General features: G+C 38.7%; 1 protein-coding gene across 1 annotated transcript; it reads right to left on the minus strand.

Moving 5' to 3' along the window:
* Positions 1 to 4817: 4817 nt before the first annotated feature.
* Positions 4818 to 15512, minus strand: LOC133132054 (soluble guanylate cyclase 88E-like). The gene is made up of 17 exons (XM_061247246.1): positions 15453 to 15512; positions 14481 to 14663; positions 13565 to 13697; positions 13227 to 13401; positions 13040 to 13131; positions 12006 to 12263; positions 11234 to 11372; positions 10838 to 10963; positions 10066 to 10186; positions 9755 to 9884; positions 8855 to 9001; positions 7263 to 7409; positions 6850 to 7006; positions 6440 to 6549; positions 6223 to 6312; positions 5376 to 5494; positions 4818 to 5181 (listed from the first exon to the last, which is right to left on the minus strand). Exons 2-17 carry the CDS (start codon positions 14606 to 14608, stop codon positions 4818 to 4820), a joined length of 2436 nt encoding a protein of 811 aa, XP_061103230.1. The 5' UTR covers positions 14609 to 14663; positions 15453 to 15512.
* Between the last annotated feature and the right edge of the window lie 9901 nt (positions 15513 to 25413).

The following is a 25413-nucleotide window of genomic DNA, read 5'->3' on the forward strand; positions in this document are numbered from 1 at the left end:
ATATTTGTGGCTTAACAAATGTCTATTCACTTGAATTTTAGCCTAAATGTTAGGATTTGTACATGAGTGCATCAGTTTTGAAATAGTGTGCAAACATTAAATTCAAGATTTTTGAAACTGTATCCATTGAAACCATTTTTTGTCAAAAACACAGTTTGGTCCTGTGTAAACTAGAATGCTGTTGTGCTAACTGTGAAGAGTTCTGTAAAACTGAACTCAGTATCAAAAAATGCTTGTTAACACTTCATATGTACATGTCTCGACTGTGTTATTTGCCCTACGAAAGGGTAAATGATACGTCTTATTTATAATTACAGTCATGCTGCCGTGCATCTTGGTAAACAGAATTCAAACCTGTGTGACCTTCCTTATCTGGAGTGCCTTGAGCTCTCTTTCTCACTGAACCACTAGGTGGCATAATTGGTTGGTTCTTGAGACAGTGTACCCCCAAACAAAGCATACTGCAAAGAGGTGCTATGAGATGATGTTCCCATCTACAATAGTAGGTGTTCTTGCACTGATGTGTTCCACTGTCTGGAAATGGATCCTGACTGTGCCTGTGCTCAGCATGGCCAGTAGCTCCACAGGGCACAGGCTTGGGGCTCTATGAATTTACAGAAGATGCTTTTGCAATGGGAGAGGATTACAGTTTAAAATTTGCCATTTTAAACAGGGTCAAAAAGGGAATAGTATAGTATAGCAAGGTCTTTGTCACGTGATATGGTTTCGTAGTTTATATTTGGCAAGTGCAGAAATGTGTCCAAGATTAACTGTGTCTTATACATTTCTGTATATGTGTAGAAAGAAAGGCTTTGCATCACATTTTGAATTAGTATGAACGGCGCTAACACTGACAGCATAATGTGTGAGATTTGTCAACATTTTTAGCAAACTGCTTCAATGCAATTTCAGTGCAAATTCTGTTATGAATGAATCGCCTGTAACAAAGGCATGGGCCGCACCCTTTAAAGTTATTTGTTGAACTCCCCTGACATATAATAACAGTTCCAGCTGTGGAAGGTCAGCACAGGGTTCACTCTGACAAAGGGAGTATTCAGCCAGAACAAATGTCATTGAAACGAGCTCAGAATGATAAGCTCTGACTACACTTTATCGCAGTTATTCTTCTCTGTGAGAAGTCAAGTGAGACAGCAAGTGGAACAGCATAGTAAGGCCTGTCACCGTGGAAACAGACAGGAAGTGAAACTGAAGCGGTTTTCATGATCGCTGCTTCTTTATCATCTAATGGCATCTCACACGGAAATGACTGTAGGGTGGGTTTTGTATGCAGTAGGGTGAGTTCTCTTTGATCATAAATTTGAACTTCTTTTTTGTCACCATTTTGCAAGAAAATCTCATATTATCTTATATTATATGAATAATATTAAAAATCTCATTTTCAAAATTTAACATTTTCACATGTGTAGTAAAGTATTCACATGTGAAGAAAAATGTTAACTGGATATTTGCACATGTGCTTGGATTTTTAAAAAATGTGAACTACAATTTTCATGTGAAAACAAAACATGCAACTGGAAATAGCATAGGTTTTCCCACTCTCATAATATTTAAATGGGTTCATTAGTATTTGTACTCTTCACTTGTGGTTTTATGGACATGTGATTTTTGAAGTGTTTTTTTTTTTTGTAAGGATAGGCACAACTGTTCATAGCTGTAGCACACTGTCTGCTTGTCTATATTACATTGCTTGAGTTCTGGACTGGCCTATGGAACACAGGAAGCAATCAGAGAATGTGTCACAAGTTTTCCATAGATAGATAGTTCCTACTCTTTTAACCCCCTCCAGGCTGAAGTTCCAGTCCAGATCCAGTCCTAATGCACAAATATGAGCTCTGTTGTGATATAATAATCGCAGATTCCAATATATGCACTTTTTTTCAATTCCGCACTGCTTTGATATTTTCTGAACCTCCGCCCATGTCAGGGGACTCATATGGACCAAGAGTCCATATGGATGGACTGGGTCACACATCTCACCAGATTTTAAAATATTTGTATAAAAAACATTTCCAAACATTCCTTTGGTATTGCCATCTCAGTAACATCTTCAGCAATGTGTAACTTGCAGCAAAAAAGCAGCAAAAAAACATTGTACTATAAACATTCAATGAACTACTACACATTATAGAACTACCTCATTCACTTTGGGAGGACTAGCAATATGCAGTAATCTGAAAAAGGGGCAGAAACATGCAGCAAAACAGTTGAATTTTCGAAAATCTGTTAGATATACATTGCGCTATTTGGACAATAAATGAAAAATCTAAATCAATTGCTCCGAAAGATGTGTCAAAAGCAACAATGGAAATATTCTTCAAGCATGAAGTACACTGCTGTAATCCGGGTTACCTGAGGCTAGGTGGAGAAAGTAACAGTTTGATAAGTGTGTTTTGACTTTCAGTTTGGCTCAAGCTGACTCAAGTTGAGGAACTGAATATGCCTTTAAATGATGGACTTCCAGCATCAGCTCTCTGCTATCTGACGAGTCTGTTGAAAGTGTTTGGATCTTGTACAAAACCACAGTCTGGCCTGTTGCCATAAATCCACATCATAGTTTCCTCCTTCCACTCTTTAAAGAGCCGTCTTGATTTTTAATGATGTTTATTCCTGCTGTAGATGATAGATGGCGTTGAATTTATATTGAATATTCTGTTTGCCTATATCCTTCTGACCACTACTGGAAAAAAAAATTGCTCAGGGAAACTTGTTCAGTGACTAGAATGGGATACAGTTTATTATTTTAGTTGATGAGAGTATTCTTAAGAGCATCAATCTGATCACGGGATATATCTTGTCTAGCAGACAGGCCCTGCCAGATGACCTGCAAGAATCTGTCCTGGGGCCTCTGGTGTTCTCCATTGCACTAAATCTCTTGGATCATTCATTACTTCACATAACTTCTCTTACAGTACCACTGCTATGCTGTTTACCTAATTACTTGTTCCCTCCCTCTCCCACGCAGGTTTTGAGAGAATATCTGCCTGTCTGGCTCTACGTAGATGACTAGGCATCACCTGAAGCTCAACCTTAACAAGATGGAGCTGCCACACAAGAGCTCGCCATCAATGTTGGTACAATGGTGGCTGCCTCCCACTGTGCAAAAACCTGGTCTTCAAGGAGAACATTGCGGCAACATGATGGCCCTGCAGGTTCATCCTGTACAGCATCAGGAGGATTTGACCGTATCTGACTACAAACTCCACCCAGCCACTTGTCCAGGACATGGTAATCTCACGTCTAGATTACAGCAACTCCTGCTTACTAGCCTGTGCCATACAGCTGCTCTAACTCATCCAGGATGTGGTGACCTCTGTGTGAATGGTTGTTGCTTGTCCCAACTGCAGAGCATCTCCACCCTAGGTCCCCAGTGATGGAACAAATTCCCAATTTCTCTACAAACTGCCTAGTCACTGCCTATTTTCTAATGTGATCTGAATACAAATCTCTTCACACTCTCCATTGACTAACTTTAACACTACACTCTTCTTCAGCACTTTCACTTGTATCTTGATCTTCTAGTATTATCATGTTGCACTTGTATCTTCATCTTGATGTTATAGTTCTTTTATCATATGTCTTGCTATAATTTCTCATTTCTAGCTCAAGACATAGCCATAATATAACTTTTTAACCAAAGCTTTTCTGTGTGAACTAGACTTGATTCATGTTGTTCATGGCTATGGATAGCTGCTACCTTATGGAATTGTATTAAATGTGACTTGCATTTGTATTTGTGCTTACAACCTTTCATATACACCCAGTAAGCACTTTATTAGGTATTTATTAGACTTTGCACTTTGAGTTATGATGTGTTGTGTGTTCAGAGATGCTCTTCTACATACCACTGTTGTAATGTGTGGTTATTTGCGTTACTGTTACCTTCCTGTCAGCTTTGACCGGTCTGGCCATTTTCCTCTGATGTCTCTCATTAACAAGGCGTTTCTGTCTGCAGAACTGCTGCTCACTGGATTTCTTTGCAAACTCTAGAGACTAGTGTGCGTGAAAATGGAATGACTGGAATGAAACCACCAATTTTTCCACGGTCACTTAGATCACATTTTTAGATCACATGTGAACATTAACTGAAGCTGCTGACCCGTATCTACATGATTGTATGCATTGAACTGTTGCCACACAATTGGCTGATTTGATAATCGCATTAATGAATAGGTGTAATGTTCCTAATAAAGTGCTTGGTGAGTGTGTACTTACTGTACATCGCTTTGGATTGAAATGGCTGCCAAATAAAATGCAATTTAATGCCATATTGTCTCAATATTAAGGCCTAAACAGCCAAGTACAGCAATATAAATACAAGTTGTTGGTTTTGAAATGAGACTGTCACCTTTAATGTGAAGGTATCTGCATCCATATTGGGTGATCCCTGTGGGAATGATATCTGTTTTTATACATAATCACCCTGTTTTAGGGGATTTTAATTTCATATTGAATTTAATTGAATTTAATTATTTTAGGTCCCTTTGATTTCACTTTGGATAAAATACATTAAGAGCATAAATATACATACAAATATAATGACTCAAGAGTATATGCAATTTACTTCTTTATGAAATATTTGTGACTGTACATATAATTCTTATGAACAAAAATGTTTACAAACAAGTGTCATTACATGTGTAATGAATTATTTATGCTTAAGATAATTACTATGAAGACATCCTCATGAAACAGTCTTACTGACTGCTCAATATGTTTTGTTAATAACAGTGGATCATTTGTAGTACATACAGGCCAGTTCATTATCGGGGGGGGGGGATATTGCACCACTGTTGTTCTCACAGAACAATGCAGGTAGTGCTGTGCATGGGATGGGTAGTTGGTAACCGAGTGTACTGGTGCCTATAGTTGTGCTTTTTGTTATAGAGTTTTGGACCTACATTCTCAGAGGCTCCAGGAGAAGGAGGCCTCTCCTCCGCATTCCCTGAGCTGGATTCAGGCTTCGCCCCTTTGTTGTTCTTAGTCTTTTTGGTCTTCTCTTTATCTTGGGGCTCAATGGAGGAAGTGGGGGCCTCTGCTGTACCCTCCAAAGGTGGGAGGGTATCGGGTGGCAGGTCAGGTGGGGTGGGCTTCCCCTCCGCCTGCTCCTCATTTGGTATGTTGAGATTTGAGGTGGAGCGTTTGGCATCGTTACAGTTGGAGCTGCAAATCAGGAAATGACAAAGAAAATGTGAACTAAACAGCTGAAAGCTGTGGCAGTAGCACAGCGCCTTAGCACAGTAACAGGAGGAAAACAAGAATATCCTGTGGTTTTTATGACAGACATTTATGCCAGATTTTTGATATGCTGTCCATGCTGGAACAATAAGGTCACCATGTCTTGTTACAGAACTCACCTATTGGAGCTCCTGTCCTCTGAATCTTTCTGCTCACTGCTGTATCGCAGCTCTGCTGGGGTTTTAAATGAGAGATCCTTCTTCCCCTTGAGCCAGTATGTCTTCATGTAACCCTTTCCCTGGGGGTAAGGATGGAAAGAGGATACAAGGTCACATACATAGTCCTAACAATGTCAACAGTGTAAATATTGTATATGCACGCTGTTGTCAGTTGGTCATGTGAATATAGATGTAAATGTCTTTATGCGCTAGAGTAGTACTAGGTTTGTCAGAGGATGCAAACTAAAGGCAGTGAAGAGTTTTGCAGTGAAAAAACTGGTGAAAAAAGCTCAAGCTAGGTTTTTAAATAGCTTGTAGCTGGTCGACCGGTTCAGACAAGCTCCCAGCTCGACGTGGTTTAGCCAGTTGACCAGTTCAAACCGGCTCCGAGCTTTACATGATTTGACCAGCTCAAGCTATGTATTAATAGTAATATAAATTTTTTAGTTAGCTGACACTTTTATCCAAGGTGACTTACAGTTAATTAGACTAAGCAGGGACAATGCCCCCTGGAGTAATACAGGGTTAAGGGCTTTGCTCAAGGGCCCAACAGCTGTGCTTGAGCCATCAACCTTCCGGGTCCCAGTCATGAACCTTAGCTACTAGGCTACAGGTAGCCCCATGTTTTGAAACAGATGATTGTTGGTTGACCAGCTACCAGCTCAAACAAGCTGCCAGCACTAGCTGGTTGACCAGCTCATACCCAGCTAGACCAGTTTAATGACTAGGTTGGCCATATAGCTTGACCAGCTCAATCTTCAGGCTGGTCAAGCTGGCATATCAGGATGTTACATCAGGGGTATCTTACCTTAACAAAGATCTTTCCTCTCTCCTCAATGATGTAGGGTTCATGCTCCAGGTGATCCTTTGTAGTCTGGCTAATGTGGATCTGCATTCCCTGCACGCATCAGCAAACATCAGAAAAAAAAATTTAAGCAGCTTCCTGGAAAGATTTTGCACCAACTCATTGCCCTCATGGAGAAATCATTGCACAAGTTCTTGCCCAACACATGGCTCCAACTCACCACCCCATTGCTTTCCATGCGGGAAGCAGTGTTGACCGTGTCCCCAAACAGGCAGTAGCGAGGCATCTTAAGCCCCACCACCCCAGCCACCACCATGCCGGAGTGGATCCCTGCAGCATGCAACACAAGGGGTAAGTTAACTCATGCTGAGACACCTTATTGAGTAATTCAAAAGTTATGAGTTCCTTTCTCACCCAATAGATTCAACATTACTCCAATTCAAAATTCCCAATACAATAAAAGGTTGCTATCTTGCTAAATTAGCATTTTAATTATGTGCATTTAGAATAGACTCTTTATAAACCTCTGATCATTTTGCACACCCACTTCACCAGCCTGTGGGCACAATAAAAAAAGAGTTGCACAGTATACCTTTGTTTTAAGTCAAAGATCTTTGATAATGGACTTACCCACACGTATCTGGATATTGTCTCCAGTGGAGGGGTCTTTGAGATGATCAATGGAGCTCAGCATATCCAGGGCCATGTCACAGATATGGTGGGCATGGAAGGTGGTCTTGTTGGGCACCCCTGCTACCACCATGTAAGCATCTCTGATGGTCTCCACCTGGAATCGTTATATTATGAGAAGGCATTCAACCTAAACTTCCCGTTCACACCAAAATACAACCACTTGTATATGGTGGCACTTTGGAAGTGAGATACATTTGAATCGGCACAAATGTGTGTTATTACACTCTTGGCAAAGATTCACTTTTGGAAAATTTTGCAGGCTGTGGAATGTAGCCATAATTATCATCTTACATTAGATGTCATAGAGGAAAGGATCACATTCCCAGTATCCCCCGCTTTGGCCCTGTCACCTTGTAAACATTGTGTTTCTCGCTGAGTGTATCGAACACAATGTAGATCTCATTCAGCATGTCCACCACCTGCATGGGTGTAATGTGGATACAGATCTCGTTGAACTTCACCACATCACTGAAAAGGATGGTCACATCCGGGAAAACCTGCAACCAATGAGAGAAAGGCATTATACGATTTTAAATTAGGGCACATCCACAAAGTAAAATAACATTTATATATACACAACTTTGCACTTAAACAAGTTCAAATGTACTTAAAGGTACAATAGGTAAGATTTTGTGTTAACACATTGTTACAAGACCATTATAAATCCCTTCCTATCATTGAAAAAGGCTCACTGACATGTTCACTCCCCCTCTGCCTGTGTTTATAGTTTATAGTATAAATTCAGGGTTCAAAGTGTACATTTGTCGGGCCGTCACTCTGTATCAAAACATTGTACTGCTGTACAAAAAGCTCATTGGTTGAAAAATTGGTTCTAACTGACACAGCCAATGGCATATTCTGATTGTTCGTGTAGCTGCCAAAATTGCACTCCAAATAAGCGATCACTGAAACTCTGTATACTATTGCTTATTATCCAAGCGAAGACTGCATATCTAGTTATAAAACAATACCAGTTTGTTATCAGTAGCAACAAGCAAATTAGCTATAGTTAGCTTGACAAATTTACAAATATCCACTTATATACTATATATAAGGCAATATATAATATACGATATAATATAGGCAATACAAACATAGTAGCGATTGCACAAGCGTTGTGCTTCAGGTGGATATCTGTAAATTCAGGAAGCTAACTAGTAATAGCTAATTTGCTTGTTGTTACTGATAGCAAACAGGTATTGTTTTATAACTAGATGACCAATAGTATACAGAGTTTCAGTGATCGCTTGTCTGGAGTACAATTTGGGCAGCTACACATTCCTTTTATCTCTTACATGTTCAATCATCCGTGTTTAGCTAAACCTTTATTTCTCTCAAACTGTAATTTACAGTTGCATTTGTGGTAGACTATCATATTTTAGTTATATAGCCAGCTAGTTAAGTAGCCAAACAACTTGCTTGCTCACAATATAGTTGGTTAGCTAAAGTGAAAACTTCTAAAAGACAAAAAATATAAATATTTTTATAAACGCTCTGTTGAGTTTTTCACAGTCGGCTTTCCAAAACAGTGCAGGAGAACACTGAACTGTATAATAAGGCTTTAAATTACGCGTTATATTCATAGACTGTGGGAAGCATGTACATTGTGGTGGTTTGAGGTTTGTTGTTGCAATTCCTATCTTGACCGTTAGGACTCCGAAATTACCTATTGTACCTTTAAGTACTGCATTATATTGCACCTCTTTGGAAATTATAAAAACGATCAATATGTCAGAGCAATATGAGAAGAATATTAAAATAAATATATATTTTCTATGTTCCATATACATACTGTATATGTGCCACCATATATACAATAACCTGTGTGTGTCAGTTATAAGAAATCTTAATGTAACATCTTTATATTCCATTTTGTGGGGCCACTGAGTCTTTAGAGGAGCAGAGTGAATTGGTGAAATGGTTAAAAGTGATCTGTTTGTACCTGGCAAGTCTCCAGGGCTGTGATGCCCTTCCTCAGGCGGTCAGCCACAGCCTTGGGGATCATGGCATACAACAGCGAGTCTCCCCTCTTCTTCTCCTCATCCAGCTTCTTGATAATCTCCTGCAGCTGGGCGTATTTCTGTTGCTCCTTGGGTGAGAGATACAAGCCGAGAGGTCAGGCCCCTGTCTCCTCACTTGATGTGTGCATGTCTGGCTCTCTGCTTATGCATGCATGCATCATGTATGTTGCAGCCTTACCTTACCATCAGGTGGAGGTTTGTGTATAAGCATGTAAATACTATGTTACTGACTATGTGATGGTTTTGCATGATTATCCACTGCAGTTTTTATCCATGAATCCATGATTCATTTAGAATTGCCCCCATACTGTGTTTAGTATTTAGGGGGTCATTGTGAGATGTTAGGGGGTCACCCAGAAACACATTTTAAAAATTGCCTCAGTGACTTAACCTCGGTGGAACACTTACCTCACAGCAGACTACCAGTCTGAAAGTTGAATAAAAGTATCCTTTACCATGGTAACTGCTGGGAGAGTTCTAGCAGCATCCTAAGATAAACTGCCAATGAAAAACTAATTTGAACCATCGCAAGAATGAGTAACAAATTAGTTTTCTTAGCAATTACTTTTTTACTTAGGTTGCTGCAAGACATTTTCCATAGGTAATATGCTTTTGGAACTGGCTTTAACCAGCTAGTAAGCTCAGCAATGTTACCGATATAACATTAGCCAAAAAGACTTGCAGCTAATTGCTAGATGGCCACCAAGTTAGCTGTTGAAGTTGAGTATGCTAATGTGTCTGCAGCTGTGTGTGAGGCCTCTGCCAACCTTAATCTGCACAAGCCTGCGTGGAAGTACATTATGTTTCACACTGAAAAATACCTGGTCAAGAGCTAGTTGCAGTTCTGCTGATTGCTGAGTTCCTGCTAAAATTAGCTCTCTGCTGGAATCGTGGAGATTCAGGTCATTGACATACACGCCCATTTTGATCATATCCTCTACTGTTTCAATGCTGAAAAGAATTGAAAAGACAAATCAGATTTGATTCATCCAGGCATTATGTGTATAGGTAAATTATCATTTACAGTACCAACCCAAGCAAAGGAATGGGTGTAGGTGGTTGTAAGTGTGTTTTTACATTATCTGGCACACCTGTTTTTCCACAACGGGCTGTTATCCCAAGTGAACCTTACATTGGTGTCCCGAGGAAGATGAGGGAGTCCCACTGTGGGACGTACTTCATTTGGCCTTTCAGGTGAAGAGGCTTCTTAGGTGGCTCTCGCATGTCCTCAAATATTGTCTCACTGCACTTTCCTGGGGGTAGGAGAGAAGAACTGCACATTTACAACCGAAAGATCAATATAAAAACCAAGGAACATTACTTAATCCTTTCGCAGTAGGATGGTCAAATGTATCTGACAAGGGATGGTCACATGTATCTGAGTATCCATAAAATATCTACATTGACTGTATTGATAAGTTTGTTTCCATTTATATGGCAGTTATTTCCCCATTTGTGCAAGGCTTTTTAATATCTGCTGATTGCTTAGCATATGTCTGTGCACATTTATTCTAATGAAAGCCAAGAGAAATGTTGATGGGATAGACAGAGATGGTGTCTTATAATGAGACAGGATAAGATTCAGTTCTCCCAGAAACATCTTAATGTTGCGGTCCGGGGACTGTTGTTATTCAGATCTGACACTGTTGTTCACATTAATGTGATGTTTTCCTTGCACAATGCAATGCAATTTTTTAATGTCAGAGGCTTGATCAAAGCAAAATTGTACGATACAGTTTCACGACTGCGCTTGTCAGCAACTGTCTATCTTCTTCTTGCCACCTCGTCATATTTTGTTTTCTGTAGCCCAGGCAGTGAATCAAAATGTTTATATGCAGTTTGAGCAATATACAATATAAATTACTGCAGGCAGAAAAGAATGATCCTGTGTGGGGAAGTTTGACCTGTGACGGTCTGAAAGGCCAGCAGTTCGATGTCTTCTCCTCCAGAGTTGGCAGAGCTGTTGTACTGTGTCAGAGCACTGCTGTACTCCTGGTCTGTCCCCTTCATCTCCTCTATCGCCTTGATCTCTGTATGCGTCCAACAATAAGAAAGGTCAATGAATGGTAGCTGATGTTACATGATAGTTGTTTTTACTGATATTTTACTGAAATTGGTAAAAGGTACCTAAATTAAATGATTGCAACATATTCATGCCATTCTATCATTTACAATGGCTGGTTTCTTTATTGTTCTTTATTTTAAATAGCATAATGTATAATGCACATAGTATTCATTTAATTAATTGATGATAGTGTCTGTTCTTATCATGGTAAATCTGTGCTGTGCTATGGATGTACCTCTCTCCTCCTTGGGTTTCTCACTCTCTTCCTTTTCCTCTGGCTCCTCTTTGCTCAGTTTAGGGATGTTCACCTTTTGCTTGCTCTCCACAACAGCCTTTGACAGCAACTCAAATACATTGTTCAGGTGGGTGTAGATCTGAGGAAATAGGAGAGAGTAAATACTTTGCTGCTGGGTTACCCCGAGATACAAAATGAAATTGTGGGCAATTGAGAGGAATACCTGTTCAAAATCTAGATATTATAGATTAGTGGTGGCCAACACTTGCCCTGGTGAGCAGCAGGATATACTCATTTTTATACTCACATTAAAATTAGCAACAAATTTAGATGCCAGGAGCCAGTTGAAATTAGCCAATTATAATCAACTGCTTTGATACATTATGGGCCGTGTAACATCAAAAACCTAAAGTATATACACTGCTGTCCTGCATAAATGGGGTTATGTAATCCTGAAAAATAAAGATTTGTTTTCTTACTATTGTATTTAAATTTCAGCAATATGGCAGTATTGCATAGCAAGAAGCACATACATATTTACGTATCACATATCATAATGAAATCACATGATTTTGTCTGATTATATAATGAGGGAGCGGTTGGACTATTTGGTTTCGAGACATAAGCAACTTGAAAAGAAAGTCACACTCTGTATCTTGATTATTGTGCCAAGCCAATGCAGAAAAGTTGTGTTACAATTCTAAATAGAAGAGTAAGGTTTGTTAAAAAAATGAATATTGTATTGTTTATTGTGAGTGCCGCCTGTACTCACGTTATCCCAGCTGAACTCCAGCATGGGGCGCACTAGGGTGAACTCTTCATTGACCTTCTTCCCTTGCAAGTCTGAGAAGACCTCCTTGAGACCGTCCCCAATGCGATACATGGTCATGTCCCGGCGGAATATGACGCTGAAGGGGAACATGTCAAAAAAGATGCCTCGTTTCATGGGCAGCTTCTCGTACCCTGGAGCGGTCTTCTGCTGGGGCATGCGGTGCTTAAAAGCGGCGTTGTCAAAATTCATCTTGTAGACCTGTAGCAAAAGGGGGGTTCACTGGCGATGTAATCACCTGTGCACTATTAACTGTTCTGGTTCTTTCAATGGTCTAAATTCTAAATGAAAATGTAACCTTCAATATAGGAACTCCTTTTGCTCGCACTGCCGGACAATGAAGAAGACATGGACACTCTCCCCAAAAATACTGGTACACTTTGGAAACTTCTGCTTGCCCACACAGTTGGCGAGTTCCCATCTTAGAAATTGTTATTGATTAAAAGTGTGTCATTCAATGTATAGCAGGATTAAGTTATTATTTGGGATTAATGTTTCTACCGTTCCTTAAATCCATGCTAAAGCAAATTCCATATGGATATGCATACTATATGTCAATATAGAGGATTCAGTTTCCATGCGGGAGTTTGTAAAAGCAGAAAGTATTCACCTTTCTATGATTGCAAGAGTGGATCTATTTTTATGTTACTCTTGATAGTTTCAGCTAATCTTGAGGTGAGATAACATGCTTTTAGCAATAGTTTTGTGTAGAATGCACAGAACAATTACAATTGTTTGTGCATTTGCATTTTATGGTAAGCAGTCATGACATGAGCAGAATAAACAATTCCAACCCATCTCTGGACAGGCACCCGTCTCTGGATATACAGGCACTTCTGGAGTGGGCAATGGCACTTGGCTTTCAGCCTGTAGCAGCATTTTCAGCCCAGGCATCGAGAGAACAAAGCCATGGTTTATTCCTTATATACTGCATATAAGGCGGTGCCAGAAGAGAAGGGATGATTATCCTCACTCACCACATATGTCATCTTCTCAGTTTCCTCCTTAGACAGAATCTCCACTTCAATGTCTGTGTTGTAAAACTGTCGTCCAACTTGAGACAACTGTCCTGAGGAGTGAACATGGACACAAGAAGACATAAGAATAAGGATATTTTTCAAGAACTTTAAATGACAACCATGGTCAGCTAAGATGACTGCTTGCCTTTCACAAACTGGGTGAAGCCCTTCCTGGTGCTGCGGTAGTGCAGAGTCAGGCTAGTCTCACACTCCTCCTCCACGCAAAAACTGGGTGGCTGTACTTTGGGGAAGGAGAAGCGAAAGTACTCGTGCAGGTTGTCCAGCTCATTGATGAAGTCTCGCACATTTCGCCCAAGCACCTGATACAGATAAAAAAAGACAAACACACCAACCCATATTTGTAGTAGACATGACAGATCATTATTTGTCATTGTGTGTGATGTAATATATCATTTCGATGGACATTAAAAAACAAAAACAATGCAGTGGATCACAAAGGCCAAAGAGATTAACTTGGGTCACCTTTAAAATTCTTTCATAGCCATAATTGCCAATCCTCTTCACCATGTAGACACCAAAGGCATACATCAGCTCATCATGGGTCTTACCCAGGACCTCTCCAGCTGCCTTGGCCAAGCGCAGGATCAGATTGTCACTGTGGTGGGGGCGAGTTTCTGTTAAGGACCTATTCCTGACAGGCTCTGAATACAGCTCTCACACCTTATTAACAATAAAATATGGGGCTTTGTGGTTGGAGTGATCTACCATACACAACCATGGACTCATGAAATAATTCAATGATCTTGCTCTTCATTATAAAACACGATTGGTTTAAATTGAAGTCTTTGATAGGCTAGTGTAACCAATGCGTAGATTGTGAAACCTCACTTTACCCTTGTCACAAATCACTTCCAAATCTATGTTGTGTCATACACTGGAACATTATAAAACTGAGGCTCATCACTACCTCAGCCTAGAGAAGCTGTTAGAGACAGCACGGAACTTATTATAACAGAGGAGTAATTGCAGATGATGACCCCCTTTTCAACTTCAGGGGGCTGTTTTGTAAATTGCTCCTCCATTTTGCTTAAGTGACAGTGGCTGTTGCTCCCACTGATTGAGGAAATACAGCCTGTTTCCATGGAGATCTAATTGTTGCTTAAATTTTTTGGCACACTTGTTTTGGAAATGGAGCTAAGTCATCTATGCTGTCTTTACCTCAGTGGTGTCGCCCACTTCCAGTACTCCTGTACTCAAAAAAGACCATTGTCTTTTCATGATTTCCAAAATAAAATAAAAAAGGAAATCTATTTTCTTGGACAAGAGAATGCTCCAGTGCCATTACTTAGGGGATTATCATACCAGCTCAGTTTATTCCATCAGATGCCTCTCAGAGAATCAGTTGAATTGAGCTTTGAGTGCAGGAAATGATACGTACTTGTACATCTGGTGCCGAACAAACTTAAGATGTGGGATCTCGGCCCGTGCCTCAATCAGTCTCCATACATCCTCCCCATATGACTCGTTGATGTAGTCATTCACTGCTTCCAGGTACAGGCCGTACATCTTCAGGGGGTTGGGAACCTCCACGATTTCTGGCTGGGTTAACCGCTGCGCTAAACTAAGGTTGGAAAGGAGCGAGTGACAAAGTGATAGAGGGGGAGGTAGAGATCAGTGTGAATGTCAATAAGATGCTGCAGTCGGTTTCTGATGCAGATATATGTCATTTGGCTGATGCTTTTATCCAAAGATAAAAGTAAAAAAAACTGGACTCTGCTAGAGTTTTCATTATGATCGCTATGGTAATGCACATAGACAAACGACAGTGAATGACAAACATTCTATCATATTTAAGAACAATCGAGGGGCTTTTTAGAAGAAGAAGCAGCTGCAACACCACATTTTTGGGTGTATAAAAAAGTAGTCCTCCAACTGCCAATGTTACAATGAGGTCTAGCTCCGACTGTGCTCCGTGTTACAGTCTGCACAGTGGAGAACCGGATAACATGCTGTGTACAGTATTTATCACCTGTTTGCTTCATAAAAAACAGGCAGGGGTACGGGATCATTAACACATTCTCCCAAAACAAGACTACAAACTCTACAGTATGACACAGAAACAATGAATTCTGAATATCTGTTGGTTCAACAGACCTATATAAATTGGTGCCCTGCACCCATACTAGGAGCTACTCCTGTTTCAGTTCCAGTTCTAGCCCTTTTCAGCATTTGCCTGTATAAAATTGACTACCAAACTAGTAATAGTGATTGTCTCAAAACAAAACAATGTCTTAAACTTAACTGTGGATTGGGACAATGAATATCACGCATGCAGACTGGAATCTATCCATATCATCTTCAAATTAAAAATAAAAGCTAAAGGTAGGCATAAAAAGTGTTTTTCACTTACCTGCAATCTTTCAATCCTGTGTAATCCAAATGGCCAACTGACTGACCCTATGGCAGAATGTTGTTCCTTGCTGTGGCCTGACACCTGTTTTTGGCACCTCTGCCTCTTGAGATATTTCTTTGTCAGGACAATGGATGCGACGGCTAAAATAGAAGGGCCAAAGCATGTTTCTGGCAGGTATCAAAGTACAGAGCAGTAACATTAATGTCATTATTGTCCTATCCAATATTGTGTTGAAATTCAGTACACAACTATTCACAATTGTTAATTAAAATCCAAAAATTTTTAGAATATTCACACAGTCCATTCATTTATTTTGCATGCTTAATCAGAAGACAGAAATCAGTGATAGAAAAATAATTTGAACTAACTGGTCGTTGATAAGATATATGTAATTTAGCCTTTGTTAGCAAATATTGGTTGGTTGAGTGTGGATAATTGTGTTTCTTTGTGAGCGAGTACCTTACTGCATTATTTAACATGCTTTTTGGCATCCAATCATTGGGCTACAATATGGCATGACGAATAACCTGTTTAAATCAGAAGTAATGTGCTTAAAAACTATGAGATGAAATGTGCATTTCTGCCCAGGTCCATTGTAAAAGTGCTATGGGAACCATAATTACATCACAATCTGAATGATTCAACCCAATCTTGATTCCAGTCATTTGCAGCTGCTGGGTCTTGTGGAAAAACACCCTCGTTTTCCATGAATAAACAGGATTGGATAAATGTAACTTCTTCTTTTGAAATACTGACAATGCTGTGGCATGCCTGGAAATCATCAAGCAATACAGATTTTTTATTTTTTTTGTCCATCTGATAAATATTTAGATCTGAGATTATTCACAGTGGTGGCCATTCAATTACAGGGAGATACTTTTTTTAAATATTAATTCAGCAATGCAATACTGCTCTTTGACAGCTATTTTATCTGCCATGAATTATGTTAATACATTTATATTTGTAGCAAATTAAAAGGGAAAAGATTTAGGGGATATGCCCTGACAAAAGATTGTGTTTGTGTGAATGGTTTTACTTGTCTATTTAGACTTATTCTTTAATGGTATAACCATTGTCCCAAAGTGAGAATTGGCTAAGAATGACAAACAAAGTCATAGAATTGGACTTGGACTTGGATTAATACTGTTAGAGGATATATTGAGTCATCGACCCTGCTCATAAGAAGGTCTATATTGACAAGTTTTGTTTCCTTTAATTTGATTAGATATGTGACATTTCAGAAAATGTGATTGTCATGATGCTAATAATTAAATTAACTTAAGTGTATTCCAGATAAAACATGTACGTTATAATAGAGATTTGATTTGATATGATATGATAGAGATTTAAATCTCTGAAATTATGTATCTACATAATTCTAGTCTGCCACAAGGAATGCTTGTGATGAACAATGTGCATACTGTATGGAGCTGGTTGTTTACACTATTCCTGGCATCTCTATTACATAAAACATGTAAATTAAATAATAAATCAATTAGATTATACTTAGATCTGTAACTGCACAGTATGCAGACTGCAGATGTAATCAGATATGCATCACATTCTATTTTGGCATTAGCTACAGCATACCTCATTTATTTTGCCAGTATGCACCTAATATTCAAAGAAATTAATGGAACAAGGTAAGATGAAGTGAATGTCAATAGTTGTTTATTAATGGTCATGTAATGGATATATTGTGAGAGGATACAGAGAATATTATTTGTGGGATCATATGCATTTAAATTCTGCTTTTATCTTCCCTTTATCTTCTTCGAATGGTGATGCAAAACTGCATATCTGGCCCAAATCACAAATTCTACCCAAAGCCATAATCCATGTCATTTCCAAAAGACATTAGTGTCAATATAAGTTTATGGACATATTTGTATGGTTATTCCAAGCAAAATACATACACGGTTATAGACAGCTCATAAAAAGCTATGCATAAAAGAATGCATCTTCCATAGACCTTTAGTTCTCTTTAATAAGAGTCTGAGAAACACATTGTCATGGAATGCTGTAGAATCACTAGGGGACACTGTTGCAACACTCTTGTGCTCTTATGCTTTGTAACAGATGCCCTTTCTGTAAACCCTTGACATTTGGATGTGGTGGAGAATGATAGCCAAACTGCTTTTTACAGTCACTAAAAATGCTCAGTCATTTGCAGTCATGTAATGCTTATGTATAATGGCTTCAAATATTTTTTATTCAACAGAAAATATTATTAAAGTTTTTAAGTTTTCTTTCAAACACAGCAGCAGCTGCTGAATGCCAGGCATTCAGCTTTCTGTAATTAGCTCCATGAATCCAAGTGATCGATGTCTCCTTGTAGACAATTTGGCAAAAGGCACCTGGAAATATATTGGTGATAATATAGAAATAATTTAGTAGGCTATATCATTTAACAAGCCATTATGTGGTCCTTTTGAGTAAACTGCTGGTTTGTGAAAAAATCTGGGGCAAACTTACTCTCAGGATAAATAATTTCTACCTAAATGAAAACATTAGCTGGTTGGATAAGATAAGAAATCCAGAGGCCATAGAGATGTTAGCCACATGCACTCACATGCAGGAGGGATCTGAGGTGGGGTGTTAGCTGGTCCAGATGTGGACTTATGTCCAGGTTGATGTGCTTATATTAATCCTCCGCATACATAGTTCAGTCGTGACCTGTTTTGACATTTAAAAAGGCCCCTGTGTTAATTGCACTTAAAATGTAACATTATGGAAAGGTCACCTTAAACATGTACTGTAGATGATATACATTTTTATGCAGGTTCATCTTACTACCATTAAGTTTTATGTTTCCAAATAAAAACAGATTTTATTTAGAAATATGTACAAACAGTAGATTTTAACCTAATTAGCCTAAATAGCCTCCTAGAACTATTAGTCCACATTTATAGTATTCACATCTCAGGAAGGATCAATTAAGAAGGAGGATTCTACATGTGAATGTATGGAAATTTTAAAAGATCTTTTTAGGATAGTAGTTATGCTGCAGGATGGAGAACTAAAGAAGACTAATAAGGAAAAGAAGCTGCAAGATACATTTTTATAATGCAAATAGTGACAGTGCACTGATTAATAACAATAAATATTGTATTGCGACTTAAAATATGTGAGGTCATTTTAAAACAGTTTAAAGCGAGATGCAATGCTCATTTCAATGCAATCTTGTACAGTTGCAGAGTAATTCATGTTGTTTTGATGCAATAACCCATGCGACTATATTAGATTTATGTAGAACATGGGTAACACAGTTCATAAATCCATGGCAAGGATGGATTTATAGAGCATATATGTCAAATAGGTCTTGTCACATAAGTGTGCCAAATACGTTTTGATGCATTAACTCGCTATGGTCCTTCTGTTTTTTTCACAACTGGTGTCAGCACATATTTCAAAAGTTATTTGTTTTTGATACATTTTACTATAGAAAGGAAGAGCAGTATTATTGAGTTTGTTTTCCACCTTATAGTAGAAACTAAACTTCAGTAAAAAAAAAAAAATTTCAGCCAGATTCGCTATTTCAATTTTCGTTCTTGTGCTGCTACTCTACTTAAAATGTAGTTTCTTCAGGGGTTTTTTTGCATCAAGTGTATCCTTGTAAACATCTGCATATATTACAATGGTTATGATTTTGCTTCAAAAGTGGCAAGTTTTCTGATATCCCAAGGTTAGTTTGGTTTCACAAAAGCATCATGAAACAAACTGACTTGGCTTGAAAGTGAATACACCTGTCTCCCTTGCCAGATTGCATACAGCTTGCAGGTCCTCTCGAGCCAAATATATAAGAAGAACAACAGTTCTGCCCCCATCCTGCCAATATGCTAATCTCTCTCCGATGGCTGCAAATGAAGTCTACCCCAAACACCCAGGTTGTGTTTCAGTCTACGGGACTTGAATATGTTAATTTCCATAAAGGTCATTTTCTTTTCTGTTTTCCTTGTGCCGAACCAGCAGGAGGCTGGAACAGGTCCAGGTCCCTTTGGAGAGTGTAAACAGCTGGAGAATAAAGCAAACTCAAGCTGAAGACAATTTAAATGTTTAATTATTTTCATCCCATCTCAGCTATTAATAAGCAGAGGGGAAAAGGTTGCCTGTAGTAGCTGCTTCTCAACTATCTGCTGGGTCTGTACTTTTTGCTTGCTACATGTTTTATATACACTCAGTGAGCACTTTATTAGGTATTTATTAGACTTATTGTTTAGAATTCTACTGCTGTAGCCTATCCCCTTACAGTTATGATGCGTTGTGTGTCCCGAGATGCTCTTCTGCATACCACTGTTGTAATGTGTGGTTATTTGCGTTACTGTCACCTTCCTGTCAGCTTTGACCAGTCTGGCCATTCTCCTCTGACGTCTCTCATTAACAAGCCATTTCTGTCTGCAGAACTGCTGCTCATTTTTTCCACCATTCTTTGCAAACTCTAGAGGCTAGTGTATGTGAAAATCCCAGGAGATGAGCAGTTTCTGAGATACTCAAATCACCCTGACTGCCATCAACAATCATTCCATGGTCAATGTCAATAAATCACTTTTTTTCCATATCCTGACCCATATCTACATGAATGTATGCATTGCACTGCTGCCACACAATTGGCTGATTAGACAATCACATAAATAAGTAGGTGTAATGAAGTAAAAATGTTCCTATTAAAGTGCTCGGTGAGTGTATCTATTGCATACAACACATTCCTTTTTAAGGTTTTAGGCAAATTAACCATTTCATAGTGAGCATTATGAATATGTGACATTGAATATTAAGGACCACTTATGGGAGTGACAGCTATGGCCATTAATTAAATGTTTGTGACCTCTATATGGAGAGACTAGATCAGCCAGTGATTACATCAAGTTATGAAGACAGCAGTGACACTCTGGCTTCCGCTTTATTCTGGTATGGGCTGATCTAGAATCCCCAAAATTGAATAGAAACACCCCAAAGAACTGACCCCATTTTTACTCCTTTTCTTATCTGCTGAACACTGTGAGGAGGCCCATGGCCACATGGTGAATGAGGAATTAGTAGTTCCCTGACAAAATCATTAAAATTGTCACACATTTTTACTCATCCCTCAACATTGAGAGCATGTCATTACCACTGACAGTCCAAAAATAGCAGGACTTCTTCTCTTTGGAATGAGATGTTAAACCAAGGTCCTGCCTCAGCGGTTCGTAGATCCCAAGGCACCTATCGACAGAGAATGGGTATTAAGCCCTGCTGTCCGGACCAATTCCCAAACTGACTCTCAATCTGTTCACCTTACAGCTGACTGGCTACAAAATCCCCGACATTCCCTACCTGCTTTCCTTCCTGAGGCTGTTGCTGTAAATAAGAACTCAATGCTCAGTCAGCCATCCATAGAAACAAAACTTTTAGGTCATCTTCAATCTACCAAAGTTCTCACACGTCACTCCCTTCCTGAGGTCACCCCACAAGTCCTGACTCTGGCCTATATTGTAGCCAACAGGACAGCTCCTTCCTTCCTACAGGACATCATTCAGCCCTACATGCCAGCTCAACCAATCCACTCTGCTGCGTCTTAATTAGAAATGTAATAACATGGTTTGTGTCAGCCTGATCAATTTATTATTATTTCCCCCTATGATTTGAGCCTACAGATACTGAGATCAGGATGGATTTACCAGTGTCAGTGTCCAAAAAATGCTTTCTTTCAGTTTCTTTCTCTGCTATCTCCATGTGGAGAACTAAATCTAAACACCTCCTCAAAGGCATCAAAATTACAATTTCATCTCTCCACTATCAAAATGAACAGCGGTCTGATTTTGGACAGATAGACTAATTAGCCAATCTAACTCCTGAAACAAACAGTTCATGCTCAAAAACCTACCAATTTGTCTTAAAGCAGTTTTGCAAAGACGAATGAGATAAAACAGTGATGTGAAAGACTGATATCAAACTCTAGGAGGCATTTGTTGCTATAGGTTGGTGCAACCAGTTATTAAGTTTAAGGGAGCACTTACATTTTCACATGGGTAATATGGGTGTTTGATACTTTTGCATAAAACACTTATCATTTTACATGTCTAAAGATCTGAAATCATTCCATGTGATAAATATGCAATAATAGAGGAAACCATGCAATAATAGAGGAGTGCAAATACTTTTACACAGCACTGTAAATAGGCAAAGATTGGTCGGTGAAGGGGTTAATAGAACGCCGTGTCAAAACCAAGTATTTGCTCACTGCGCTCCTCATGTCCTGAATGACTTTTCTGCATGTCTTAGAGAAACAGACACGGTTGCTATTTTTAAGTCAAGATTAAAAAGCAATATTTCTCATGATTTTACAGCTTGCCTAGGCTTTACTGGTTGGACTAACAACAGTAATGAAATAGCATTGATTTGTGGAAGTGCCTGATTATGGCTGTCTTACACTTATTAATTACAGTATTACACAGTGCATACTGTTCTAGCTTTCACTTGCACTTATGTGTACAGTATGTGTTTGTACACGTGTTTTCGCATTCATGTTATTTTGTGTATTTTTTTGTTTTATTGCAAAGTGTTTTAAGACCCATGTAGATGAATACATTTCAAATAAATTTGACTTGACTTCACATAATCCCCACATAAAATAAAAGTCTCATTCATTCTTCTCTCAAATTGCAATATGCATTAATAGTTACTTTCACACCATGTTCAAAGGCCTTTCTGCAATATCTGAAATGTAATTACATTGCAAAATGATAGTTAGACATTTCCTTCCACTGCAACTAAATGAAAATGTGGTAACCTTTTATGCTGGAGGATTGAATTTATTCATATGCGGTCACACCTCTACTGAACAATGTTCTGCAGCATAATATTTCAAATGGATACCACAGCCAATATCTAAGTGTCTTTAAAATCTTTATATTGCAGGGCCTTGATCAAGAGTTGGTTGTCATATTGTTTTATAATCATTCAGAAATAATTAAAGAGGGTGTTAGAAACTGCACTTCAACACTGGAGTGAATAAAGAGGACATTCAGCCTGGCAAAGGCCAACTGCCTAATAAAGCCTGATGCACATTACTCTTTCCAAACATGTGACAGTTATTTGGCAGTGGCTGTGTGCTGATAGCCTATAAAAAGTGCTGTGGGCATGAAACCATACAGTACCTTTGGGGCATCAGTTATTCAACACAATATTAACATGAATGCTGTGTGTGTGTACTTAAGAATACTGATGTGTTTGTACATTTCACAGTATTGCACAGTGGAGAATGAACAATCACTATGTTTTTGAGTGATGGCTAAATGCAATATGTGGGTGAGACACTGTGATTCAGCACCTCACCTAAAATTATGCTATTCCATGTTCTCCATGCACTTATGTAGGGGAGACTGGGAAACAATGGGTTAGTTGTAGTAATGTGATCACTTTTGTCCAGACCATATTCCCCTTTGAGCTCACAGGAGACGTTTGACGACCCTATATTAAATATTGGGCATTTCAAGCCAAAACAAAAAAACTTTGAGATACAAAAGTAATAATTATGGTCTCATCAGTCATAATATTGTAGGTAAAATGGGTTCATTTCCATCACAGTAATAAGCAGTTTCTCTGGTCAAATGTGATGCATCACATTCATGCTAGCTTCAAACCCACATGCCAAAATAACAGGCTATGTAAAGCCTGCCTGGGTTGGAGATGGTTGTGACACTTATTTCCAATTAAAACTCATTGTTTATGGCATTTATTTATTCCTCAGCATGCCTAAGCATTGGGAGAGGAAAACAGACAGGGCTGTCCCAGTAGACACATAAAGCACACTGGTTAGTCAACTGACATATTCGCTCACCCACCTGCATATACACACACACAAACATACTGTTACCGTTTATTGCTTTGGAAAGACATTTTTAGAAATAAAGCTGCTTTAAAGACTAAAAAGCATAATTTATGTTATTTGAAAAGATATATATTTTTTAATTAGACATTAGAAATAACCGATTATATATTCAAGTTTTTTAAAGTGTTTTTAAACTTACGTTTCATTTGTTTTATTGAAAAGAATGTACTTTTGGCCGATGTACTAGTTCTTGTGTAAATGTAATAGTACAGGTCTGATTCAAGCAATTAGTGGGGTAGGTTGTAACAGCGGCACTCCACATTAACCCACACATTTTGTAAATGGTGTCTAAATGACTAGCATTTGTAACAGAGCAATTTGGACAGCATATATCAAGTTTGAGAGCTCAATCATAAACACTCATTGAGTTATACATGTTGGAGCAAACCGTGTTACAATTGTCTCCCCTACTGCAGGCATACCAATATTGGATGTAAAGTGAGCATTAGCCATCTACTGTATTTTGCGTGCTGAGCATGTTGAGCATAATTATGATCATCTATTGGGTTTCCTGTTGGAAGTTGTGCCATTGGCTCCTTACTCCCAGGCTGCTGATTTCATGCTACCAAGTTTTGTGGCCCTATTATTGGTGTTCTGCATAATTCATAGTAAAGGTTATTGTGGTACAGGAAGTGTGATACTTAATATCAAGCAGAAAAATGGAGTGACATAACAGGCAGAATTTGCTGATGGTGCCAACCACAGTTTTTAGCATAAAGTTCTGGGCTGTCTATGTGAATCATCATTCCTACCAGTCTGTACCACATAGCATTATTTTTTTTATTTCTATGGAGAGGGGATGTTTCAGAACAGCTGCATTAAAAAAAATATATATATATAAATGGCAGTAATGTTCATCCTGTTACTGTGCTTAGCTTTCTTTTTTGCATTGAAGTATGAACACCTGTTTTTAAGGTCCTGTCAATTCCATTCATTATATTCCCTAGATCAGATTCCCTGTCCTCTCCATGTTTCTTTGCTTATTTCTTGCTATTTTGGTCTAAATACTCATATAAAAATATTGTATTTAACTTTTATCTATACAAGGTATGTTGAATGTCATACATGGATACCTAGTTCTGCAGTATCTGCATACACTCACTTACTGGTGACTTACTGGTCTTCTGCTGCTGTAGCCCATCCACTTCAGGGTTCGACTTGTTGTATGTTCAGAGAGGCTCTTCTGTATCCGCACTGTCATAATGCATGATTACATGAGTTACTGTCACCGTCCTGTCAGTTTGAAGCAGTGTTACCATTCTCCTCTGACTTCTCTCACTAACAAGGCGTTGTTGCCACTCACTGTTTTTGTTTTTCACACCATTCTATGTAAATTTTAGAGACTATTGCACATGAAGATCCCAGGCGATCAGTAGTTTCTGAAATATTCAAACCACCCCATCTGGCACCAACATTCCACGTTCAAAGTCACTTAGACTTATATTTCTTATCTATTCTGGGAAACTAAATATCTTGTCCATGTCTGCATGCTTTTATGAATTGAGTTGCTGCCTGATTAAATATTTGCATTAACAATCTGGGGTGCGTTTCCCGAAGCCTTCTTAACGGTACGTCGTTCGTAAGTTGTACCTTAAGCTGTACCTTAACGTTTCAGCGTGTTTCCCGAAACGTTCTTAGCTAAGTATACCTTCTGTACGTCGTACTTTCGTATGGTTGGTCTGGACCACTCTTAGCTATACCTTAGCGATGTTGTCAGCTCACTCCGCTAGTGGCCACCACTGTTACGACCGCAAGCCTGTGAAATCAGCAGTTACATCTCATCTGTTAAGCAATATGTACACTAATAATTCTACAGTTGTAGTTGGCTAATAATATTACTAAAATACCACTTTAATGGCACTGTTTTCATGCAAATAATAAAATTGTAAATTACGAATGTTGCATTTTGCACTTTATTGAACATGTTGCCTAATTGTCCTTTAAATCATATTCATAAACTAATGATTTCCCACTCTCTCTGTGTGTTGGAGCGATCTTTAACCATAGTTTTTTTTCTTGGTCTTGTTGGACACCGTAGTCCTAAAACTGGAAATTAATGTTTCTTTATACAGCGCCACGTCTAACCTT

Source organism: Conger conger, chromosome 1, assembly GCF_963514075.1.
Source record: "Conger conger chromosome 1, fConCon1.1, whole genome shotgun sequence".
NCBI lineage: Eukaryota > Metazoa > Chordata > Actinopteri > Anguilliformes > Congridae > Conger > Conger conger.